At 54.3% G+C, this 19,473-nt stretch overlaps 7 protein-coding genes and 2 non-coding genes across 9 annotated transcripts; 3 read left to right on the plus strand and 6 right to left on the minus strand.

Annotated features, from left to right (window-relative positions):
• The first annotated feature begins 206 nt into the window (after nt 1–206).
• On the plus strand, nt 207–278 carry BDY24DRAFT_t87. Its single transcript has one exon. It is a non-coding gene; the product is annotated as a tRNA-Thr (tRNA).
• Nucleotides 279–1,238: 960 nt separating this feature from the next.
• Nucleotides 1,239–2,455, minus strand: BDY24DRAFT_398870 (uncharacterized protein). Its single transcript, XM_076641750.1, has 3 exons — nt 1,906–2,455; nt 1,605–1,828; nt 1,239–1,491 (listed from the first exon to the last, which is right to left on the minus strand). Exons 1-3 carry the CDS (start codon nt 2,059–2,061, stop codon nt 1,416–1,418), a joined length of 456 nt encoding a protein of 151 aa, XP_076493822.1. The 5' UTR covers nt 2,062–2,455; the 3' UTR covers nt 1,239–1,415.
• A 725-nt stretch (nt 2,456–3,180) lies between these two features.
• BDY24DRAFT_t89 lies at nt 3,181–3,252 on the minus strand. The gene has a single exon. It is a non-coding gene; the product is annotated as a tRNA-Thr (tRNA).
• Nucleotides 3,253–3,812: 560 nt separating this feature from the next.
• BDY24DRAFT_417752 (uncharacterized protein) lies at nt 3,813–5,382 on the minus strand (the record flags this gene model as incomplete). Its single annotated transcript, XM_076643766.1, has 8 exons — nt 3,813–3,980; nt 4,087–4,177; nt 4,248–4,397; nt 4,479–4,532; nt 4,596–4,749; nt 4,815–4,941; nt 5,006–5,084; nt 5,216–5,382. 8 exons carry the CDS (start codon nt 5,380–5,382, stop codon nt 3,813–3,815), a joined length of 990 nt encoding a protein of 329 aa, XP_076493823.1.
• Nucleotides 5,383–5,780: 398 nt separating this feature from the next.
• On the plus strand, nt 5,781–8,886 carry BDY24DRAFT_443825 (Spc98 family-domain-containing protein; the record flags this gene model as incomplete). Its single annotated transcript, XM_076644802.1, has 5 exons — nt 5,781–6,814; nt 6,890–6,946; nt 7,019–7,670; nt 7,734–8,387; nt 8,497–8,886. The coding sequence occupies 5 exons, from the start codon at nt 5,781–5,783 to the stop codon at nt 8,884–8,886; spliced, it is 2,787 nt and encodes a 928-aa protein (XP_076493824.1).
• Nucleotides 8,887–9,254: 368 nt separating this feature from the next.
• BDY24DRAFT_398877 (TLC domain-containing protein) lies at nt 9,255–10,837 on the minus strand. Its single transcript, XM_076641751.1, has 5 exons — nt 10,629–10,837; nt 10,329–10,453; nt 10,076–10,213; nt 9,703–9,940; nt 9,255–9,533 (listed from the first exon to the last, which is right to left on the minus strand). Exons 1-5 carry the CDS (start codon nt 10,713–10,715, stop codon nt 9,279–9,281), a joined length of 843 nt encoding a protein of 280 aa, XP_076493825.1. The 5' UTR covers nt 10,716–10,837; the 3' UTR covers nt 9,255–9,278.
• Nucleotides 10,838–11,288: 451 nt separating this feature from the next.
• UBA4 (Uba4p) lies at nt 11,289–13,161 on the minus strand (the record flags this gene model as incomplete). The annotated part of the gene is made up of 8 exons (XM_076642773.1): nt 11,289–11,539; nt 11,617–11,693; nt 11,779–11,918; nt 11,985–12,109; nt 12,253–12,623; nt 12,708–12,828; nt 12,925–13,017; nt 13,134–13,161. The coding sequence occupies 8 exons, from the start codon at nt 13,159–13,161 to the stop codon at nt 11,289–11,291; spliced, it is 1,206 nt and encodes a 401-aa protein (XP_076493826.1).
• Nucleotides 13,162–13,584: 423 nt separating this feature from the next.
• On the plus strand, nt 13,585–16,882 carry PAP1 (polynucleotide adenylyltransferase PAP1). The gene is made up of 12 exons (XM_076636258.1): nt 13,585–13,683; nt 13,752–13,892; nt 14,180–14,308; nt 14,423–14,552; nt 14,617–14,706; nt 14,779–14,854; nt 14,923–15,012; nt 15,095–15,312; nt 15,407–15,633; nt 15,743–16,195; nt 16,288–16,369; nt 16,456–16,882. The coding sequence occupies exons 1-12, from the start codon at nt 13,673–13,675 to the stop codon at nt 16,771–16,773; spliced, it is 1,965 nt and encodes a 654-aa protein (XP_076493827.1). The 5' UTR covers nt 13,585–13,672; the 3' UTR covers nt 16,774–16,882.
• Nucleotides 16,883–17,385: 503 nt separating this feature from the next.
• Nucleotides 17,386–19,421, minus strand: BDY24DRAFT_354610 (TLC domain-containing protein). Its single transcript, XM_076637767.1, has 9 exons — nt 19,126–19,421; nt 18,920–19,046; nt 18,602–18,660; nt 18,441–18,475; nt 18,245–18,318; nt 18,098–18,104; nt 17,911–18,009; nt 17,777–17,837; nt 17,386–17,644 (listed from the first exon to the last, which is right to left on the minus strand). The coding sequence occupies exons 1-9, from the start codon at nt 19,361–19,363 to the stop codon at nt 17,505–17,507; spliced, it is 840 nt and encodes a 279-aa protein (XP_076493828.1). The 5' UTR covers nt 19,364–19,421; the 3' UTR covers nt 17,386–17,504.
• Between the last annotated feature and the right edge of the window lie 52 nt (nt 19,422–19,473).

Here is a 19,473-nt window from a genome sequence, read left to right on the forward strand (position 1 = left end):
AGGCAAGCGAGATTGAAGGTTTCGAAGACAAGGTGCGACTGAGCTGGAGTGAACTCTCGTTTGTCGAAGCGATCCTGCTCTCAGCCTCGTCTCGTACCACCAGCAGAGGAAGGAGACGACGCGACGCAGCACAGATCACCAGGAGGGAGGAGCAGCGAGCCGGAAGAGCACTTACTAGTAGGGTACAGGGAAACAGTGTTCAATAAGCTTCCTTGGTTTAGTGGTATAACGCGACACTAGTAATGTTGAGGTCAGTCGTTCGATCCGGCTAGGAAGCTACTTCTTTTGCTCTCGTCGCCTCTAAACGACGTTCGACGCACCTTCGCTCGTTCTGGGCAGACGAAAGTTCGCTTTTGTTGCTTTGTTGGAGCTCAGCGAGGAGGAAGGGGTCAGAAGGCGAAGAAGATAGGAGTACGCGTCCGCAAGAGGTCCTCGCGACGCGTTGTTGAAGCCGTCGACCACCTTCTTTTTCAGGCCTCAAGCCTCGTCTTCTGTCTCGTCTCCCTTCCCATCTCTTCATCTCTACAAACGGTATGAAGAGGAGGTGCTCTCCCGACTGGGCCTGCCGTTGCCTGATTTTTAAAGATTCAGAACCCGATCGATCCCTCTCTCTTCCTCCTTCTTTCCGTCTCTTTGCTATCCGCTTCGCACGCAAACCGAGATTTACTCTCTCCATCTCGTTACATGTGAAGTCGCTCGAACAGCTCGCTCTCGCTTCCCGCTCCGTTCCTTTGCGACGCGTCTCGTTTCCTTGTCAATCCTTCTCGTTTCCGGAGCATTATCTTCTCCTCTCCCTTTCAGAACCTCGTCTTCTAGTGACCTCCACAGGTGCACTTCATTAGATCTCTCGCATGTGGCAGGTCACAACCTTTCGATGGGAGAACAACACGGACGTCGACATTTTCGAAGGCGAGATGCGAGGCGACTTCACTGAGGGAGCGGACAACGAGGCTCTGGCGAAACTTGTAGCTCCTAAAAATTGTTGGAAGAGTTGTTTCTTCATAGCTTTGCTCCCTCGGTAACAATCGTTCGTCCTTCGACTCTCAGACCTCGTTTGGACGCGTCGAAACTCAGAGCGCGGCGAAAGCAAAGTCCGATCCAGCTTGCTGCTTATCTCTTATCTCAGAGCTGTTTCTCGTATTTCACTCTCGTTGGGGACAGATCAGGCGAGGAAGAAGAAGCGAGACAAAGGAGGCAGAGTCCTTTCATCACGTCGCGTCTTTCAAGTAGAAGCGAGATGGCAAAGCAAGAGAAATGGTATCGATCGTTTCAGACATTAGGGAGAAAGGAGATATCCGAGAAGATTAAAGGTGTGTAACAGCGAGAAGTCTACGAAATACAAAGCAAGGAGAGTGGAGACCGCGAAGGATCTAATCGACGACGAAGAAGAAAGGATCCTGTTCGTGTTCATGCAGTCACGCCATTCGAGGCGACTCGGGAGTGAATTTGCTCTCCCAGAACGACTTGGGCTTGGGGTAGGAGAACTTTCGACTGAGAGGCGGGAAGAAGAAGAAAGCAAGAGGGAGGGAGGGAGGAGTCAGCGAGGGAACGAGGCGGACGCGCGGGAAAGAGGTTGAAAGAGAGGGAGAAGAGAGGAGACTCACGAGGTGATACCGTCTCCAGTCTGAACCATAGAAGTGAGGTTTCGACCGTCGTTCTGGGGAATGTTGGCCCAAGGGACAGCTGAGGGAAGAGCGGGAGGGAAAGAGAGAAGAAGGGTCAGCGGAGAGTCGAGGAGGGAAAGTTGGAGAAAGGTGTCGAGCTCACCTCCAGTGTGGAAGAACTGAACGTCGGTGACATCCTTGGTCTCGTAGAACCTCACGGCGATCTAGAAGGGAGAGGAGAGAGAGAGCGAGGTCAGCAAAGGAAGGGAGGAAAAGGGAGGGGAAAGGAAGAAGAACCCACGTAAGTGAGAGAGAAGAGACAGCAGCCGATAAGAGGGTAGACCTCCACGGGCATTCCCGGATGGGAGAAGGTAGCGATGAGCTTAGCGTGTTGAGCGAAAGTTCGTCGAGCGATGGGAGCAGTAGCAGAGAAGCGAGGAGGAGTCATGGAGACCATAGTTGAGAGATGGGAAGAAGAAGTGGTTTGGTTTGGGTTGGGAGGGAGAGAGGTTGAGGTTGGTTGGTTGGTTGGTTGGGTGTTAGATTGAGAAAGAAGTGTGAAGTTGAGTTGATGGATGTGGTTGATAGAGAAGGAGGAAGAGCATGAAGTTTCACGCTTAAGTATCCAAAGAGAGGAAGAATGGGTTGGAAGAATCGACGTTAGAAGACGAGGGAAACAAGCCCTCTTCTCAAGGATTCGCTCTCCTCCATCCGGCTTCTCGGATGGCCTTCGACGATCCCTCTTCCCGCTTGATGAGCTGATTTTGACAGCGGTGTTGAGGCTGCTCGATCCTGAGCTTCTAGAGACACTCCTCTTGATGGACCGAAGCTGGTGGGTGAGTGTTGAAGAGAAGAAGGAAGGAGGAGGTGAGCTCGAAAGGGAATCGGCTTCTCATCCGTCCGCCCTTTGTTCCTTCTCAGCCCTCCTTCTTCCTGTCTATTCCAATGATTCCATCTTCTCATCGCTTCTTCCTCTTGAGGGGGTCCTTAATTCGGCGATTAGATCACAAAGGTCACTTGAGGGTGTGATGGGATGGGAAGGAAAGTCGAGATGCTGAAAAACCTTCCTCGAGCACCAAGACGACGCGTCGAAACCAAACCAAATCCCACGAAACGATAAGATGTCCTCCTCCTCCTTTGGTGCGTCATTCGCTGAAGTAGAACAGTGTACCCAATTCAGATCTATAGAGAACCCGGACCTCGGGAAGACAGGTCGTTTCGGTGCGAGGAGGGAGGACGCGTCGACGTCAGCTTCTGCTCAAAACGACGCGTCAAGTCGCCCTCGATATCTGCTTCTCTCGTCGCTGTATACCAGCCCCTACCCGTCATGCTAGGTAGCCTCTCCTCGAGCGAGCAGAATAATCTTACGAGCAGGACGAGGAGAAGACAAGAGTCAAAATGAGCACGAGAACGACGAGAAACAGGATGGACGGGGAGAAGCGGACAGCATCATGAGAACGAGTATTTCTGCTTGGGAAAGCTCAAGCTCGCAGATGTTCGTCGTCTACGTGAGCAAGCAAAATATCGTGCCATTTTGATCGCGAGAACGATCAGAGGCGACGAGAGCAAAAGGAATAGCTTCCTAGCCGGATCGAACGACTGACCTCAACATTACTAGTGTCGCGTTATACCACTAAACCAAGGAAGCTTGATGAACACCGTTTCCCTGTACCCTAGTAGTAGGTGTTCGTCCGGCACGCTCCTCTTTCCTCCTGGTGATTCGGGCTGCGTCGCGTCGTCTCCTTCCTCCGCCAGTGTTACGGGGGAGGCCAGTTAGGATGGAAGACTCCGAGAATAAATCTGACGCCAGCAGACGATCTGTGCTATGCGGTATCTTTTAGGCAGAGCTGCGAGATCAAGTTGCGTCGCGTCGCGTTGGCGGTCGTACCCTCCTCTTCACCTCGTCTTCCTCGTTTGGGATTTTCCTCGTAGTAGATAAGGAGTGTTCAAGTTGTGCTTCTCGAAGGTGGCTCAAAAGCCGGCCGAACGATGGAGGCAATGCAAACGGGGGACCAAAGCGATCTCGTTCTCCGTCGCCTCTCACTTCCTCCGTTCCGCTTCCAACCACCTCAAACTCGAACGAAATCAACCGACCAGAATATCGTATTAGGCGAACATGTATGTCTAGAAGCATGCTCTCTCAATCAACTCCTCAACCCAGTTAAGCAAAGCGATCTCGTCGCGTCTTCCACACCCCCTCCGTCTCCCTCAACCAACCTTCCACAACCCTCTCTCCTTCCTCCCGCCCTTCCGAGTCACAAACACGTTGCTCCCTCCCTTCTTCGCTCCGAACGAGAGAACAACGTTTTCCTCGGTGTGAGACGAGAGGGTGCCGGAGTTGGGCGAGAGGAACGGCAGTCGCTGGGAGATGATGTTCTGAAGGAGGGACAGAGACGATCAGAAGAGAAGAGAGAAAGAGACACGAGGTCAGCTCAAAAGATAATAGGGAAATGAGAGAGCCGAGAGTCGAGAGGGAACGAACCTTGGTGAAAGCAAAGATGGAACGATCAGAGCCCGGGAACGACGCAGACTCGATGGAAGATTTGAAGAGCTCGAAGGGGAGGCGAGAGTAGCTGAGAGAACAGTAGGAGAGATCAGTTGAGATTATGTAGGTCGCAGCGAGTAAAGATTCCTTTGACTCACACTTCGACCAACTCTTTCGACGGTTCACTCGTCTCCGCTCCGCCCTCTCTTGGGAGTGTCGACGCGAGGTAGTGCTCAACCGCAGCCTTGATAGGTTGACCGTAAGGACCGTAGGACATCAAGTGAGCTGGAGTGAGAGCTTCGACCCAACTGCGATGAAAGAGGGAGAGGAAGGGAAGACGGAAGTCAGTCGCGTCAAAGACGACCGAGGACAGAGAAGACGCGACGAACTCGAGGATGGTCGGTGCTGAGATCGAGAGGAGACACTTCTCGAGAGCCAGGGATCTGAAGGAGAGTTAAAGAAGGGTCAGCTTAGGAGGAGGGGCGAAGAAGGAGGGCAACCCTCACGCTAGATCGTCCATGGATCCGAGGAGAACGGCGGAAGCGAGCACGCTTCTGAACAATCTGGCCGACTGAAGGGACTGGATCTCTTCGTGAGGTGACTCGAGGAAGTGAGTAGAGAAGGTGGAGTACAGATGACCGAGAGAGATGGCGAAACCCTCTGGAGGAGGGAACGGTGGGTGAGCTCAACGATATTTGAACTGAGCAGAGAGAAGAGGGACTGACCTTCTGTTATCGCCGGAGACGAATCGAAGGAGACGAAGATGTCGGGACCATGGAAGAGTTGAGGCCGGAGAAGAGGAGAAGCTGAGAGGAGGAGTCGGTGAAGACGGTAGGAGCGAGAGGGAGTATGCTGGGAAGATGAAAGAGGTCAGCTTTGATCGCCGTCGAGGAAGAGTTTCGATGGACGAACGAACAAGGACGATATCATGGTAGTCGCCTCGCTGAAAGCCAGTCTCAAAAAGCTGAGTGAGGATCGAGAGTCCATGGTCGTTTCTGGATGAAGGGGAGGAAGGTCAGCTCGGACTCGCTCCTCTCCACTCCACCAGCCCCCTCTCCTTCTTTGATCACGCCGAGTCTCCCAACTTCTGCTCAGGAGTAGGTTCGAGCGTGAAGATGATACTGACTTGTTTCCGGACTGATTCTGGCTCTCCCCGATGCTGCTATCTCCCGTTCCTCCTCCGCCACTCGACTGGAAGCTCCCAGTTCGACTCCCGGCAGCGATGCTCGAGTCCTCAGAAGCTTCTGCTGAATGCGATCCTGATTGGATTGAGGTCTGTGTGTTGGGAAGCATTTCGACGAGACTATACTGAAAAAAAGGAGGAAGGAGGGCAAGATGGAGTTGGAGGGAGGTCGACTTGTCGATCGATTCTTGACTTTCGAGCTTTCGACGTGAGGTGAGAACTGCCTTCGAGTGGACCCCAATCAACGACCACCCAACTTACCAGAACCCATAGAACTACCTCTCGGACCTTCCTTATACCCTCACCACCCGTATAGAAGTCAAGAAACCAACGATCAAGCAGGATCTCAAGAGAAAGCGAGCTCGAAACGTTCGTCTCCTTCCTTCCTTCTTGAGCTCACGAGCTCACCATCTACACCTTCGTCCCCCTCCATCCTGACTCCTCCTCTTCTTCTCCTCTCTCCTCCAGAACAATCAACCCCTATCGACCCTCCCCTTCGTCGCCTAGGATGCTCCCCGAACTCCTACTCCTCCTCGCTGGCCATCCTTCCTGGCTCGTCTCACCTTCACCTTCCTCCTCCAACCCAACGACCTACCTTCTCTCCTCCTCCTACTCGTCTCACTTCCATCCCGGAGAAGTAGCGTCCATCAACACACTCGCTCTCCTCGGATTTCGGTTCAGGAAGGTCTCGTCTTGGGTCGCCAGAGCTCATTCGGAAGCAAGGAAGGAGATCCTCAGGGATTCCATCCCTTCCCCTCCTCGCTCCGAGGACGGCAACAACACCGCGACAGCAGAAGGAGCAGGAGGAGGAGAGAACTGGCAGTATCTAGCGGCGATGTGTACGAGGATGAAGGGTGTGCTGGAGGAGTATCAGTCGTTGTTGGTTTGGACGGAGGAGAGCGTGTTGATCGGAGACGAAGGCTTCGTTGGTGAGGTCGAGGGCTTCGTTCCTCTGGCGACGTTGCTCGCAACGTTTGCTTCCTGGCATGCCACGATGGCCTCTCTATCAAGTCTAGTAGACGCCCTCCAAGCCGGTCCACCTCCCAACTCGACTTCCCTATCAGTTCCCGCTCAACCCTCGTCCAAACCCTCTTCCTCCTCCTCCTCTCAGCCCATCCCGGTCTGGCCTCCCGGTCCCCTCATCACGCTCCTCCACAATCAACACCTCACCTCGTACTCCAACCTCTCCACCTTATACCTTCATCTTTCCCACGCCGTCCAACTCACTTTCCTCTCCCAACTCCTCGTCTTCCTCCTTCACGGACTGCCTTGCTCCCTCGCCTACGACTCAGGACCCGACCCTTTCGCTCTTCATCGTCGGACGTACGCGCTCAGGGAAGGAGCTATGCCGGATGTGATAGGGATAGAGGTCAGGGAGAGTGTGCTGTGGGTTGGAAGGGCAGTTGCTGTTGTGCGAGGGGAAGGAAGGGAGCTGCCGAGGGACATGAGAGCGAGATTGGAACGTGTCGTTCGAGGGGTTTGGATTGAGGACGAGAGGGAGTTCAAGGAGGCCGTTGAGCGAGTGAGAGGAGAGGTTGGAGAGTGAGTTTACATCCTGCAGCTTCGAGAGAAAGGTCGAACATGATCGAACTGACTTCCGACGCGTCTCTTTCTCAGGTGGCTTTGGAGGAACATCTTGACGAAGAAGGACGTGAAGCAGGCGATCGAGTCTTTGTGAGTATCTTTCCGAGCTACGCTTTTCGAATTCTGGAACTGATTCTCGTCTTCTTCCGTTCTCCACCTCAGCGGCGACATCTTCCTTCACCGAGACGGAGAACTCGCTCTCGCCTTCGTTCGAGAAGTCGAGGACCTCAAGCTCTCCAAACTCGTTCGATCCAACCCTTCGTCGTCCTCCTCCATCATCCGAGAGCAGGACATCAACCTCGCTCTCCTTCGAGCTTCCGTCGGAACGTCTTCTTCGACCAACCCAGCTCTCGAACAGCTTCGCTTCGTCCTCGAAAAAGGACCTCTTCGACCTTTCCTTCCTCCCGTCGCCCTCGCCACCTCCCTCTCCGCCTCCACCGCTTCTCTTCGTCCACCACAACCTCCCTCGAGCTCCCTACCTCCCACATCGGCAGCCATCAAACTCTTCTCCTCCCACCTCCTCGGAACACCTCTCACTCTCACCTCGTCGCTGTCGTGGCCACTCGACCTCTTCCTCACCCCTCCGGCTCTGCTCGCCTACAGCTCGATCTTCGCCTACCTTACGGCTCTGAGGAGAACGCATACGCGTGTGTTGGGATGCTGGTTGAGCTTGAGTGGGGCGCAGAGGACGAGGAGGAAGTGGACTGGGGTTGGAGAAGGAGGAGAAGACGGGAGGAAGAGAGTGGCGAGGATGGGTTGGGGAGTTGTGCGATTGATGGTGTGGTTCTTGGATTCGGTGATGGCTCACTTCCAGGTCAGTACCGTACGCTGTCTCTGCCATATCTTTCAACGCGTCTGACCTTCGTTTCCTTCTCAGACGGACGTGATCGACGTGCAGCATCGAGCTCTCCTCGCCAAACTCCAAAACGCGTCGACCACTTCGAACCTCCCCTCGTCCACCTCCAACCCTTCCGTCTACCCCAACCCACCAACTCTCCGAACACCTCATCATCATCCCGGAGGATCTCAACGAACTTCCTCCCCAGGTCCCTACTCCTCAGCACCAGCCTCGCCAACTCACACCCATGCGTCGACGATCCAACTTCAAGCTCGTCCTCCCTCTCGATCCCAATCCCCTCTCTTCCAAACCTCCTCTTCGGCCTTCCCTCCAGCTCCTCCGTCGACGACCCATTTTTCAGCTTCGCAAACAGCTCGCACGTCGCCTCTCCCTCCTCCTTCTCCGACAACAGCCAACTCGCCTCCGATCCTCGATTTCCTCACTCTCAGAGGTCTGCACGCCAACTACCTCGCCGTCCTGCAGGAGGGTCTGCTGCTGAGCAACCCGGAGATGAGCCAGACGGTGAAGGACGTGTTGGACGTGTGCGAGAGATTCGTAGGAGTGGTCGAGAGGTGGGGAGGCGACGTGCTTCCTGGGCTGCTGGAGGTCGAGGTTGAGTTGGACGGTGAGGGAGAGGGAGTGCTTGGACGAGAGGTCGAGAGAAGAGGAGAGGTCGTCAGGGAGATCAGGGATGTGAGTCTGCTAGCTCTCTCTCTCTCTCTCTCAGTCTCGGCTCTGGCTTCGTCCCTCAAAACTCGAGCTGACCGTTTCCCCGACGCGTCTTTTTCTCTCCCTCCCACAGACCCTGGAATCCAACCTCCAAACCTTCTTCTCCCTCCTCTCCCCCTCCTCCTCCTCCTCCAACCCTCTCAACGCCTCCACCTCCTCCCACCACGCAGACTCCTCCTTCGCCGCCCTCACCCTCGGAAACCCTTCTTCCAACGCGTCCTTCGCTCGTTCTCGTCAACCTTCGTACAACAACGTCAACGGAACTCGTCGAGTACTCAGCGGAGGAGGAGGACCTGGTGGGAAGGGCAGCGGGAGCGCAGAAGACGCGGCGAGAGAGCTGGAAGCGGACGTGGCTTCGACGAGACATTTGGAGCAGTTGGCGCTGAGGTTGGATTTCTTGGGGACTTGGTTCGGGGGGAGGAGAGGGGAGGGTGGTGGCGGGGATGGGGAGGAGGAGGATTGATCAGATCTCAGGACGAAGCAGCGTTGGCAAGTGGGGAAGCGAAAGGGAGAAGAGAGAGAGAGAGAGCGCGTCGTTCGACTACTTCGATTCCTGTCTTTTCCTTCCTTTTCATTCACCTCCAAGGCGGAAAGGGCCAACGCTGCTTCTTCATTCGGGGCTCAGCAAATCGAATATAAAAAAAAGTCCATGAAAAGCCAGCCTGTAGACCGAGAGAAGAAGAAAAAAAAACACGGACGAGAAGAAAAACAAACGAAGGAGAACGAAAGCAAAGCAAACCCACCACTGTCCCTCCCTCCCACCCACACCCAACCCAAACCCCTTCCGAGATCCCAGATCTAGCAAAAAAAGAAGAAAAAAAACAAAAGGTTTCTCCCCCATCCTCTCCCACCTATCTATTTCCGTTTCCGAACCTCAGCCTTCTTCTCCCCAACTTCCACCGGCGATCTCACCACCACCTCCGTCTCCTCTTCTTCCTCCTCCTCCTCCTCGAGACTCTCTCCCTCGTCGTCGGACCTGGTATCCTCCGCTCCGGTCCCGACGATGACCCTCCAGGCGACACGACAGATCATGGCGAACCAGATGCAGATGATGATCCAGAGGAGACCGAGCGAGACGTAGAAACCTGTCCAGGCGGTGCGGGAGTAGTGCTGCGAGGCGAGGAGGAGAGAGAGGGAGGGTGATAGCAGGGGAGGCGGGGAGGGAAGAGGGCGGGAGGTCAGCGAAGGAAGGGAACGGAAAACAACGACGCGACTGATCTCGAACTCCGGAAACTCGACTCGAGATTCAAAACGAGAAAAGAACGCCGAAGAGACTCACCACATCGTAAGGACCCAAGGGATAGATCTCCGGCTCGTCCAGCGAGATATGTTTCGGAGACTCATCGTACACGTTGATCGTCACCAGCAACAACCCAATCTGTCGAGTGACGAGCCAGGAGATCAAGAAAGCGACGAACATGCCGTCGGTAATCATCTGAGGGAAGTCGAGGTACTTCATCATCTTGGCTTGGGCGAGGAGGATGTCCCCGAAGTCCATGAGGACTAGGACGACGGTTCTGGAAAAGATAACGAAAAAGGGAAAAGGAAAGCAAACAAAGGAGAATTGTGGTGAGCTCGGACTGCCCTTTCGAACTGCGTCTCGAGATTTTGAGTTTTGGGTTTGGAGACGATAAGAAAGGAATGGCGCTCACCCGATACCAGTAACGTTACAAAGATAGGATCCAACGACGAGTCCGATGGTGATGATGTGGTGGGAGAACATCTGCCAGTGATCCTTCCTTCGAGCTTCGACGTTGAGCGTCACGAGCTGATGGAACCAGAAGGCGAGTCTGTGCACGAACAACGAGCTGAGGATCAGTTTCTTCGTCTTCTCGTGGTCATCGAGCCTCGAGCTCGAAGCTCGAAGAAGGAGCAAAGTAACGAAGGGAGGGAGTTCGGACGCACTGAGTGAGGTAGTAGAACTTCTGATTCCCCGAGATAGCCAGCTGAGGGTACGCCGACCAGATGGCAGGGAAGTCGAAAGGGATCCAGTGGCCTGGTCGGTAGGAAGGCGAGTTGAGGAAGATGGACTATCGTAAAACGCATGCATGAGAAAAAAGAAGCGAGAAGGAAGGAGGTGAGTTTCAGCCCGTGGCCCAGCTCGTTTCTCGTTTCCTTCCCCTTCCAAACCCTCCCTCCCTCCCTCTCCCTCTCCTCCAACAACCACCTCGAGATAAAGATAAGGAGATAAGAGATGGTACTAACCATTCCGAACGACCAATAGATCACGTAATACAAGAAACTCCATCCTTGCTCTGCGAACCTCACAGCCGCTTTGTTCCTCACTCGCATCTCCCTCTCTCCGATTTCCCTTTCTCCCTCTGCGACCTCTCCTTTCCCTCCTCCCTTGGTCTTCTTCTTGGTTGTTGTTGTTGTTGATGAGCCTCCACCAGCATCAGCGACCCATCTTCTCGCGATGGGAGCGAAGAAGAAGCGCATAAAGACTTCTCGGAGGACGACAAAGGCGAGGAAGGAGGAGAAGATGAAGCAGATGTCGAGTGGACCTTTGACGAACGTCGGTTCAGAGGAGGTTGAAGAGGAGGAGGAGGAGGAAACGGGGTAGGAGAGGTGGAGGAAGGGGTGCAGCGAGAGGGAGGACATGGTTGAAGGAAGGAGGAGGAGAAGAGGGCAAGCCCTGGCTAAGAGGTGGGTTTGGGAGAGGGTCGTGAGTGTGTGAAGGGAGGAGAGGTCGAAGCTCAAAAGAACGAGTCGCGCTGTCCTTCCCTTCCGTTGATTTTGATTCATGGATTCCGATGTCTGAAAATCATACTTCAACTCGCCTTCAAACCTACTACTTCTGACAGACCCTCTTCTCGAAAGTCAGCAAAAAAAAATGGGCTCGAGAAACAATCAACAAAGCCCTCCTCAATAAACAGGCCACCCTCCCTCCTCCCCTCCCTTCACGTCCCTCCCCCAAGCAACCACTCCTCCCTTCACGTCCACGATCTCCAACCCTCTTCCCTTCATCTCCTCCTCAGCCGCCAGAGCTCTCGCAGCCTCCTGACTGTCGTTCCCTCGTCGGCAGACAAAGTAGACCGACCGCGGCGAGGGCTCGTTGGAGTCGGAGGGAGGGAGGTGGGAGGTTGGCGAGGTGAGGAAGGTTCGGAGAGGGATGTCTGGGAAAACGAAAGGAGAGGAGGTTAGGGTGGGATGAAGGAGAGAAAACAAAAGGAGAGGAGACGGGAAAACGAACTGATGGAGTTGGGCAAGGAAACGATGGAGAATTCTTCGGGGGAGCGAACGTCGATGATTAAAGGAGGAGGGGTTGAGCTGGAGGAGGAGAGGACTTGGTTGAGATCCTGATACAGGGCAAGAGCATGGTCAGATTCGATCAAGGAGGGAAGGAAGGAAGGACAGCGAGACAGGCAAAATCGAACGAACCTTGACTCCGGCGCGTCTCAACCCTCCCGTCCCTTCGACCATTCCTTCGGCATCCCAGTCTACGTTAGGACCTCCGCAGAAAGTGACATAGTCTTCCGTGTCTAGATCTAGGATCTTGGTTTCCGATTCGGCGGAGGCGGAGGCGGAGGGAGGAGGTGAAGCTGAGGTCGACGACGCGACGGTCGATGTTGAAGGATCGCCGCAGGAGCGACAGGTCGGACGACGTTTACGGAGTTTGATGGATCGGAAAGGAGGGGAGTTGAGAGCTGAGTAGATGAGGAGGGTGGGAGGGTGGGTGAGAGGATCTGAGAGGAGAGAGAGAAAGAGAGAGAGAGAGAGAGAGAGAGAGAGAGAGAGAGCGGGAAACGAAAGAGTCAGACGCGACGAACTCCAACTCGTCCTTCTTTCTCCACCGATATTATCAGCTCCGAAGGGACGAGCGACTCACCCAGCAACCCCGTAACAATCTTTACCGCCTCCAGTCCCATCAACGTCCCAACCACGCCCGTCACTCCTCCAATCACTCCCTCCTCCGCACACGTCCCAGCTCTCGCTTTCCCCTTCGCCACCTTTGGCCAAACACACCTGTAACAAGGTCCGTCGCTTCCAAAGTTGTACACAGCAACCTGTCCGTTGAAGCCCAAAGCTGCTCCTGAAACGAGAGTCTTGTTCAGAAGGACGCACGCGTCGGAGATGAGGTAGCGGGTGAGAGGGGTGTCGGTGCAGTCGACGATGAGGGAGTAAGGAGCGAAGAGGGAGAGAGCGATGGAAGGGGTTAGGGCGAGGGGGTGGGTGGTTATGCGGATGGACGAGTTGGTGCTGTGTGAAACGAAGAGTGAGTTGACGCGACGAGAGAGGAGAGGGGAAGGGGAAAGAAGAAGAGCGAAGTGACAGAAGACGAACGCTTGAACGGCAGCTTTTGCAGAGTCGACTTTGAACCAGCCTATGCGAGCTTCCGTGTGCAGGATCTGACGGTGAAGGTTGGAGAGTTCAACGGTGTCGTGGTCGACGATGCCGATGTGACCTTGCGAGGAAGAGAGAAAGCAAGAGGAGGAGGAGGAGGCGGAGGTGAGCTTCGGACAGGACAAAGATTGCAGAGAAGGAGAAAGAAAAGCCTCACCGACTCCTGCAGCGGCGAGATACTGGATGACAGGACAGCCTAGACCTCCCGCTCCGACGACGAGAACAGAGGCGTTCTTGAGCTTGAGCTGGCCTGGGAAAACGAGAGGAAAGAAAAAGGAGGAGGAGGGAAAGTGTGAGCTCGACGATTTCCCTTCTCACCTGGCTATACAGTCTCTTCTTCGTCCTGAGGTAGTTCGAGACGCTCACCTGGGAGTCCCATGCCTGGTAGAATCATCTGTCGACCATATCGAGTCTGAAAAAGTATAGAGAGAAGAGGTGGTTTCGGTCAGTCGAGATGAAGAGCAGGACGAAAGAAGCAGAGTCGAGTCGTCGGACGACTCACGTATTCTTCGAGCTCAAGAGGACGACCTGTTTCCCCCTTGCGAGGCAGAGACGAAGTGTTGGATATAGACGAGGCCTCGAGCTTGAGGGTTTCGAGTTGAGCTTCGAGAGAGTGGATCTTGGACTGAAGGTCGACGAGATGTTCAGAGGAGGAGGAGGTGGAGGTCGAAGCCATCAGGAGAGAAGGAGGTGTCCGCTGGGGATTCTGAGGAATTTCTAGAGGGACTGAAAGTGGGCTAGGATGAAGCAATTCTGTGAGAGAAGATTTTGAAGCTTTGCCTTTTTGTAGGTGAGGGTTGGAGGCTTGACGACGAGTCTTCTTGACTTTCGAGCTCAACCTCTCCTTTGTTCCCTTTCGACTGCATCTCCCTCCTTTCCCTTCTTTCTCCCCACCTTCTCTCGGAATGTCATACAAGTGAGCCATCTACGATCAAGTTTGAATGCCTTCAATTCCCACTGACCGAGCCTCGTTTCTCTCTGTAGTGCTCCCTACAAGCTGCTAGGTGTCACTCCTCCCGTCTCGACGGATCCTCCCAAACCAGCAGAGATCGCAGCGACGAAAGGACTGATGGAAGAACTCATACGGCAGAAGACCTTCGAGAGCAAGGATGAGGGAAGACTCAGGTGAGTGAACCATCTTTCGTTATGGATGAAGGGCAGAAGGGGAGAGAAGGGGAGGAAGGTCTGAGCTCGACAAGAGAAGGAGCTCGCTCGACAGGGATGGCTTGCATCGATCTTTCCGCGCCTACGAAGCAGACATATACGAGAAGAGAACACCAGCTGGAATATCAGAGCTGTCCTTCGTGTGATCTTCTCTCGAACTCGACCACCATCGTCTTCCCCATCTCTCGAGTTGAGCTCACATGAAGCTGACCTCCTCCTCCTCCTTCCCCTTCTTCCTCTCTTCCCAGGGAGAAACTTCTAGGATCCATTCTCTCGCTCGTCAAGCAGTTCGTCTACAAGGCTTCCTTATCGAAGGGAATGTCCGAGCAAGCTTCAAGAGAAGCTGGAGGGAAGATCTTCACGTTTGGATCCTACCGGTTCGTCCTCTCCTTCCTCTCCTTCTCCCTCCTCCCTCCCTTCCTCCTCCCGCCCCCGATAGCTTCTCGAGCTCGCAAGATCTGAGCCGACCTTCGACTCCTTCCGCTGCTCAGATTGGGAGTCCACGGTCCTGGTTCGGATATCGATTGCCTCGTCGTCGTCCCAAAACACATCCTTCGAGAGGATTTCTTCAGCTTGTTCGAGGAGATGCTTCGCTCGTTGCCCGACATCGGAGAGATCTCAGTGAGTTCTCGTCTTCTCTCCTCGACAGCTGATAGGTCGAAGCTGACCTCTCCTTCCTCTTCAGTCTGTGCCCGACGCTTACGTCCCGGTCATCAAGACCTCGGTCGCTGGAGTCGATTTCGATTTCACCTACGCTCGAGTCATGGCACCAACAGTTCGTTCTACCTTCACTCGACGTCTCGTCTCCCTCTCGAGCACGGAACTGACCTCTACATTGTTCTCTTAGGTACCGGACGACCTCGACCTCTCGGACGATACGATCCTGAGGGGAATGGACGAGCCTGGACAGAGGAGTTTGAACGGTTCGTTTCCCTTTTTCCCTGTACGACGCGACTTCACGAGTGCTGACTCCCCTCCTTCGCCTCATCAGGATCTCGTGTGACGGACAACATCCTGCATCTCGTTCCCAACGTCGACGTCTTCCGTGATGCCCTCCGAGCTATCAAGCTCTGGGCTAAGCGTTCGTCCTTCCTCTCCTTCGCGTCTCTCTCCTCCTTCGCGTCCTTTGCTGAAGTTCCTACCCTCTCTTCCGCTCAAAACAGGTCGTGCCATCTACTCCAACGTCGCTGGATTCCTTGGAGGAGTCGCCTGGGCCATGCTCACAGCTCGTATCTGCCAACTCTACCCTACTTCTCTCGCCGCTGGAATCGTCGGCCGATTCTTCGCCATCTACTCTGCCTGGCAGTGGCCTCAGCCCGTCATCCTCAAGAAGATCGAGAGTGGACCTCCGAGTCTGCAACTCAAGGTCTGGAACCCTCTGGTGAGTCTCCGAGTCTCTCTCTTTCGAGCCGACGTTCGCGTCGAAAGAACGAAGACGCGTCCTGATCTCAAGCCTCTCTTCGTGCCTTCGTCAGATCTACCCTGGAGATCGATCCCACCTCATGCCCATTATCACTCCCGCCTACCCCTCGATGTGTGCGACCCACAACGTCATGCACTCGACCAAGGTCATCATGACCTCCGAGTTCAGGAAGGCCGCTGCCATCGTCGACAAGATCATCGTCAGGTCGCAGAACGGAACGGGAGCTGGAGGAGATTGGAGTGAGCTGTTCGAGTCTCACGACTTCTTCTCGACGTATCGGTGAGTTTCGTTCTCCCCTTCTTCCGCTCAGGCCTCGGTCGTCGAGTCGAGACGAAGCTCACCTTTCTTCGTCACGTCTCTTCGTCCTTCTCTTCCCTCCTTCCTCCAGCTACTACCTCCAAGTCATGTCTTCCGCCTCTGGCTCCGACATCCACAAACGATGGTCCGGAACCGTCGAATCCAAGCTTCGTCAACTCGTCATGAAGCTCGAGAACGCTGGCGACTCGATGCTCGAAATCGCTCATCCTTTCATCAAGGGCTTCGAGCAGGTCACGTACTGCCTCAACGAGGACGAGGTCCGAGCAGCCGCTCAGGGAGAGGTCACGGACGAAATGCGAGCTAGGACGAAGGACTCGATCGAAGGGAAGGAGGAGGAGGGAGCGAGAGCGATCTGGACGATGACCTTTTACATCGGACTCGAGATCAAGGTTCGAGACAAGGCCGACAAGACCAAACGGAGACTCGACATCTCGTACCCGACGAACGACTTCATGAAGCAGGTGAAGATGATCGATAGCTTTGAGGAGGCAACGATGGGGATTGTGATTCGACACATCAAGAGGTGAGTCGCGTCGTGCTTTTCTTCTTTCTTTTCTTCGACGTCCCAAGCTCGCTCTTTGCTAAGCTGACTTCCATATCTTTCTCTCCTTTCAGTGCTGATCTCCCTGCCTACGTCTTCGAGGGAGGAGCTAAGGCTCCCGCACCCAAGGTTCTCAAGCGTTCGAGATCGACGAAGGTGGGTCTTTTCCCTTCCCTTTCTTGCTCCCTCGGTTCTTTACTCTCAGCTGAACTCACCTGTATCTTCCTCCTTTCGATCTTCAGAACCTCAAGACGAAGACCGCCGAGTCTCCAGCCAACCTCGATCCTTCCTCGGTTCAGGTCGCAGATCCCACTGACCTGCCGAACAAGAAACGACTGTCCGTTCCCTTCCCATCCCATCACCTTTCGAACCCCTCGAATACTAGCTCAACACTAGGACTTCTCTATCTTTCACCCTCCCTCCCTTTCCTCCTCTTTCAAGAGCTCCCAATCGTCCCGAACAGGAGACTGACTCGCCTTCCCCTCTTCCCACCCTCCCTTCCCTCTTCGTCCTCTTCACACCTTCATCTCGCTGTTCTTTTCTTTCGTTCGATGAAGTAACAGCTCCACCTTCCTCTCCGATACGCAACCCACCGCCTCGCCAACAGCCGTCCAGTCCCACGTCGACTCGCTCCTCGACCCCAGCCTTCCCAAAGCAACCGCTCAAGCAGCTTCGTCCTACGCTTCGGCAGCCAAGATTGGAATCCCTCCGATACTAAACGGAGTGCCGGAGAAGATGGACGTAACGGGGGTGTGATCGTCGACGAGTCGAGTTGAGATGAGCTGGGTTGAGGATCACAAAAAGGAAGGACGCGCAACCGCGTCCCCTTCGTCTTCGTTTTTGGGTTTCAGGAGTCTCTTTTCCTTTCGCTCCCTCTCTCTCTTTCACAAAAAAAAAAAACGCTGGTCTGTGTCTCGCCTCTCTCTCTCTCTCTCTCTCTCTCCTCTTTTTCTTCTTTGGTTTGGTCTCTTTCCCTCTCTTGCATCGCTGTTTCTTTCTCTCTCTTGCTCCCCGTCTTCGTTCGTCTCCGTCGTCGTCGTTTCTGTACCAGTAGAACATAGCTCGATCGAGTATAAGAATGATGTATCCAAACCCAGTTTCGTTTCGTTCGTTCAGCAAGACCTGCGACGATCTCTCTTTCTCTCCTTCTCTCTCAGCAAACGACGAGCGAACGAAGACACGAAAGACTCTAATTCCACAAACAGTCTAAGCTAAAATTGACCCTCAGCTCTCTTCCCTCCTCTACTCCCAACCAACCGCATCCTCAACCCACCGTCCATCGCTAAGCAACCTAATTCGACTTCACCTTCTTCCCGTTCGTCGACGCGTCCTTCCTCTCTCCCCTCAACCTCCTCGCCATCCCCTTCACCATCTGAGTGAACCAGAACAGGTTCAGACCGTTCAGAGCGATGTTTCCGGACATGTACACCACTGTGCATAATGCCATTGAGGAGAAAAGGGAGGGGAGAGAGGAGTTAGGTGAGCGGGAGGGAGGGAGAGCGGGACGAGGCGAATGAGTGGGATGGGAGACGGAAGAAAAGGGAGAGAGAGGGTGATACGAACCGTGCATGACCAAAGGGATCTCATCCCATTGGGAGAGGAGAGCTTCGAAGAAGTTGTAAGACTGTGAGAGCGAACGAACAGAGTCAGTTCGGTCGAACGCGTTCGGATTGGAACAAAGATGGCTGAGAACTTACCATGTACAGCCCGTAGACAATCCTGACGGAGAAGAAGACGGCCATCAGGAGGAGGGCGTTGAGGATCATGAGAGGGGAGCCGGATCGGTTGGTCTTTTCCTGTGAGGGCGGAGAACGAGAAAGGAGAGAAGAGTTGGGCGTGAGTGGACGGTAAAATTAGAGGATATGACAAGGAGAAGAGACGTACGAGGAACCTGTAGAGAGGAAAGAAGAGAAAAGAGGGGAGAGGATGAGCGAGGGAGAGAGCGGAGAGGAGGGAGGGACGCGTCGTCGTCGAGGAAGTCGGGTCGGGCAAGGGAGGAAGCACGAAAGCAGACAAGACGCGAGAACTCACCAGTGAAGGTTGAGCAGAGGAGTTGAAAGCTCCCACATCAGGAATCGAGGTCCGTAGTAACCGAGGAAAGGTCGCTGAAGGGACGGAAAGATGGAAGAGGAGCAGTGACACGCGTCGAGTCAGCCTCGTTCGCACAAAGACCAGTCGCACGAGCGTTCTTCAAAATTCTTCAAATGAAAAACACTCGAAGACTCACGTAAGAGAGAGAGAAGACGGCCAGGCATGCAGCTCCTGTTAGAAGAAGGAGGAAAAGGTAGAAAAGGGATCAGATCGGCCTTCGGGCGGAAATCAACTCCTTTTTGAAGAGAGCTCTGACAAGGTCGCCCAGAGTAATTAAGATGAGAAAGGAGGACGTACCGTGGACGACGAAGCCTATAGTTGAGTTGAGAGCACTGTCAATAGTGTCCCAGATGAAGCTGAGGAGGGAAGAAGAAGAGGGAAGAGCGACGGAGGTCAGCCCAGGGTGTCCGAGCTCTCCCCTCCCCCAACGGAATCGAGAGCTTGGGAGCATGGAAGAGAGGGACGAGACTCACTAGCCTGAGCGAGGAGAAGACGGATGAGAGGATTGCAGCGCAGAGTATCAGGTCAGCTCGAGCTGTCCCAGCAACTCGAGTCCCACGAGCTCGAAGGGAGGAGATGGTGAGCTCGAAGGAAGGAGACTGAAGAAAGAAGGACGAACCGACGGCGATAGCCACAACTTGAGAAGCCTTGTACGAGTACCCAAAGACCTCGTCGGCAACGAGAGCAGGCTCGTAGAGTACCGACCATGCGAGAGGAACGATCAAGAGAGCGTGGGAGAGGGCTGGAAGGAAGCAAAGAAGGAAGGTCAGCGATTTGTTGAGCTCGACCTCTTCCTTCTTTTTGCTTTGTTGCGAACTCACAGACGACCTTTGCGTCCCACCTGTTGGCTACCTTGCTCCCCAGTGTCCTATACGTCCTAGACAGCTTTGGCGATACTACTTTTGAGAGGGTTTGAATCGCCCAGAAGAGGAGAGCTGACCGAACGATGGTCGGGAGGTGAAGGGGCAGCTTTGGGAGAGCCGTTTGCACGAAGGAGGGGATCGAGAGTGGAATTTTGTTGGCTTTTTGAAGACTCAGGTTTCGGAAGATTTCGTCCATCTTGAAGAAGAGCGAAATAGAGTTTGAGAGTTGTTGGGTGTTGGGAGGGAAGGAAGAGGCATCGCGTTGAGCTTTTGCAAGTGAGCTCGACGTGTTCCTCCCTCATTCTC

The sequence above is a fragment of the Mrakia frigida genome, assembly GCF_051309035.1.
Source record: "Mrakia frigida strain ATCC 22029 unplaced genomic scaffold BDY24scaffold_31, whole genome shotgun sequence".
NCBI classification, from domain to species: Eukaryota; Fungi; Basidiomycota; class Tremellomycetes; order Cystofilobasidiales; family Mrakiaceae; genus Mrakia; species Mrakia frigida.

Coding starts and splice junctions, on each gene's coding strand:
- BDY24DRAFT_398877 (XM_076641751.1), bottom strand. CDS start 10,715: ATGCGAGTGAGGAACAAAGCGGCTGTGAGGTTCGCAGAGCAAGGATGG. Junction 9,941..10,075: donor TGTAACGTTACTGGTATCGG/GTGAGCGCCATT, acceptor TATCTTTTCCAG/AACCGTCGTCCTAGTCCTCA. Junction 9,534..9,702: donor CCTTGGGTCCTTACGATGTG/GTGAGTCTCTTC, acceptor CTCGCCTCGCAG/CACTACTCCCGCACCGCCTG.
- BDY24DRAFT_354610 (XM_076637767.1), bottom strand. CDS start 19,363: ATGGACGAAATCTTCCGAAACCTGAGTCTTCAAAAAGCCAACAAAATT. Junction 18,476..18,601: donor TATAGGCTTCGTCGTCCACG/GTACGTCCTCCT, acceptor TTCTTCTAACAG/GAGCTGCATGCCTGGCCGTC. Junction 17,645..17,776: donor GATCCCTTTGGTCATGCACG/GTTCGTATCACC, acceptor CATTATGCACAG/TGGTGTACATGTCCGGAAAC.
- BDY24DRAFT_398870 (XM_076641750.1), bottom strand. CDS start 2,061: ATGGTCTCCATGACTCCTCCTCGCTTCTCTGCTACTGCTCCCATCGCT. Junction 1,829..1,905: donor GTCTCTTCTCTCTCACTTAC/GTGGGTTCTTCT, acceptor TCTCCCTTCTAG/ATCGCCGTGAGGTTCTACGA. Junction 1,492..1,604: donor ACTGGAGACGGTATCACCTC/GTGAGTCTCCTC, acceptor CCCGCCTCTCAG/TCGAAAGTTCTCCTACCCCA.
- PAP1 (XM_076636258.1), top strand. Junction 14,553..14,616: donor CCGACATCGGAGAGATCTCA/GTGAGTTCTCGT, acceptor CTTCCTCTTCAG/TCTGTGCCCGACGCTTACGT. Junction 16,370..16,455: donor AGCGTTCGAGATCGACGAAG/GTGGGTCTTTTC, acceptor TTCGATCTTCAG/AACCTCAAGACGAAGACCGC.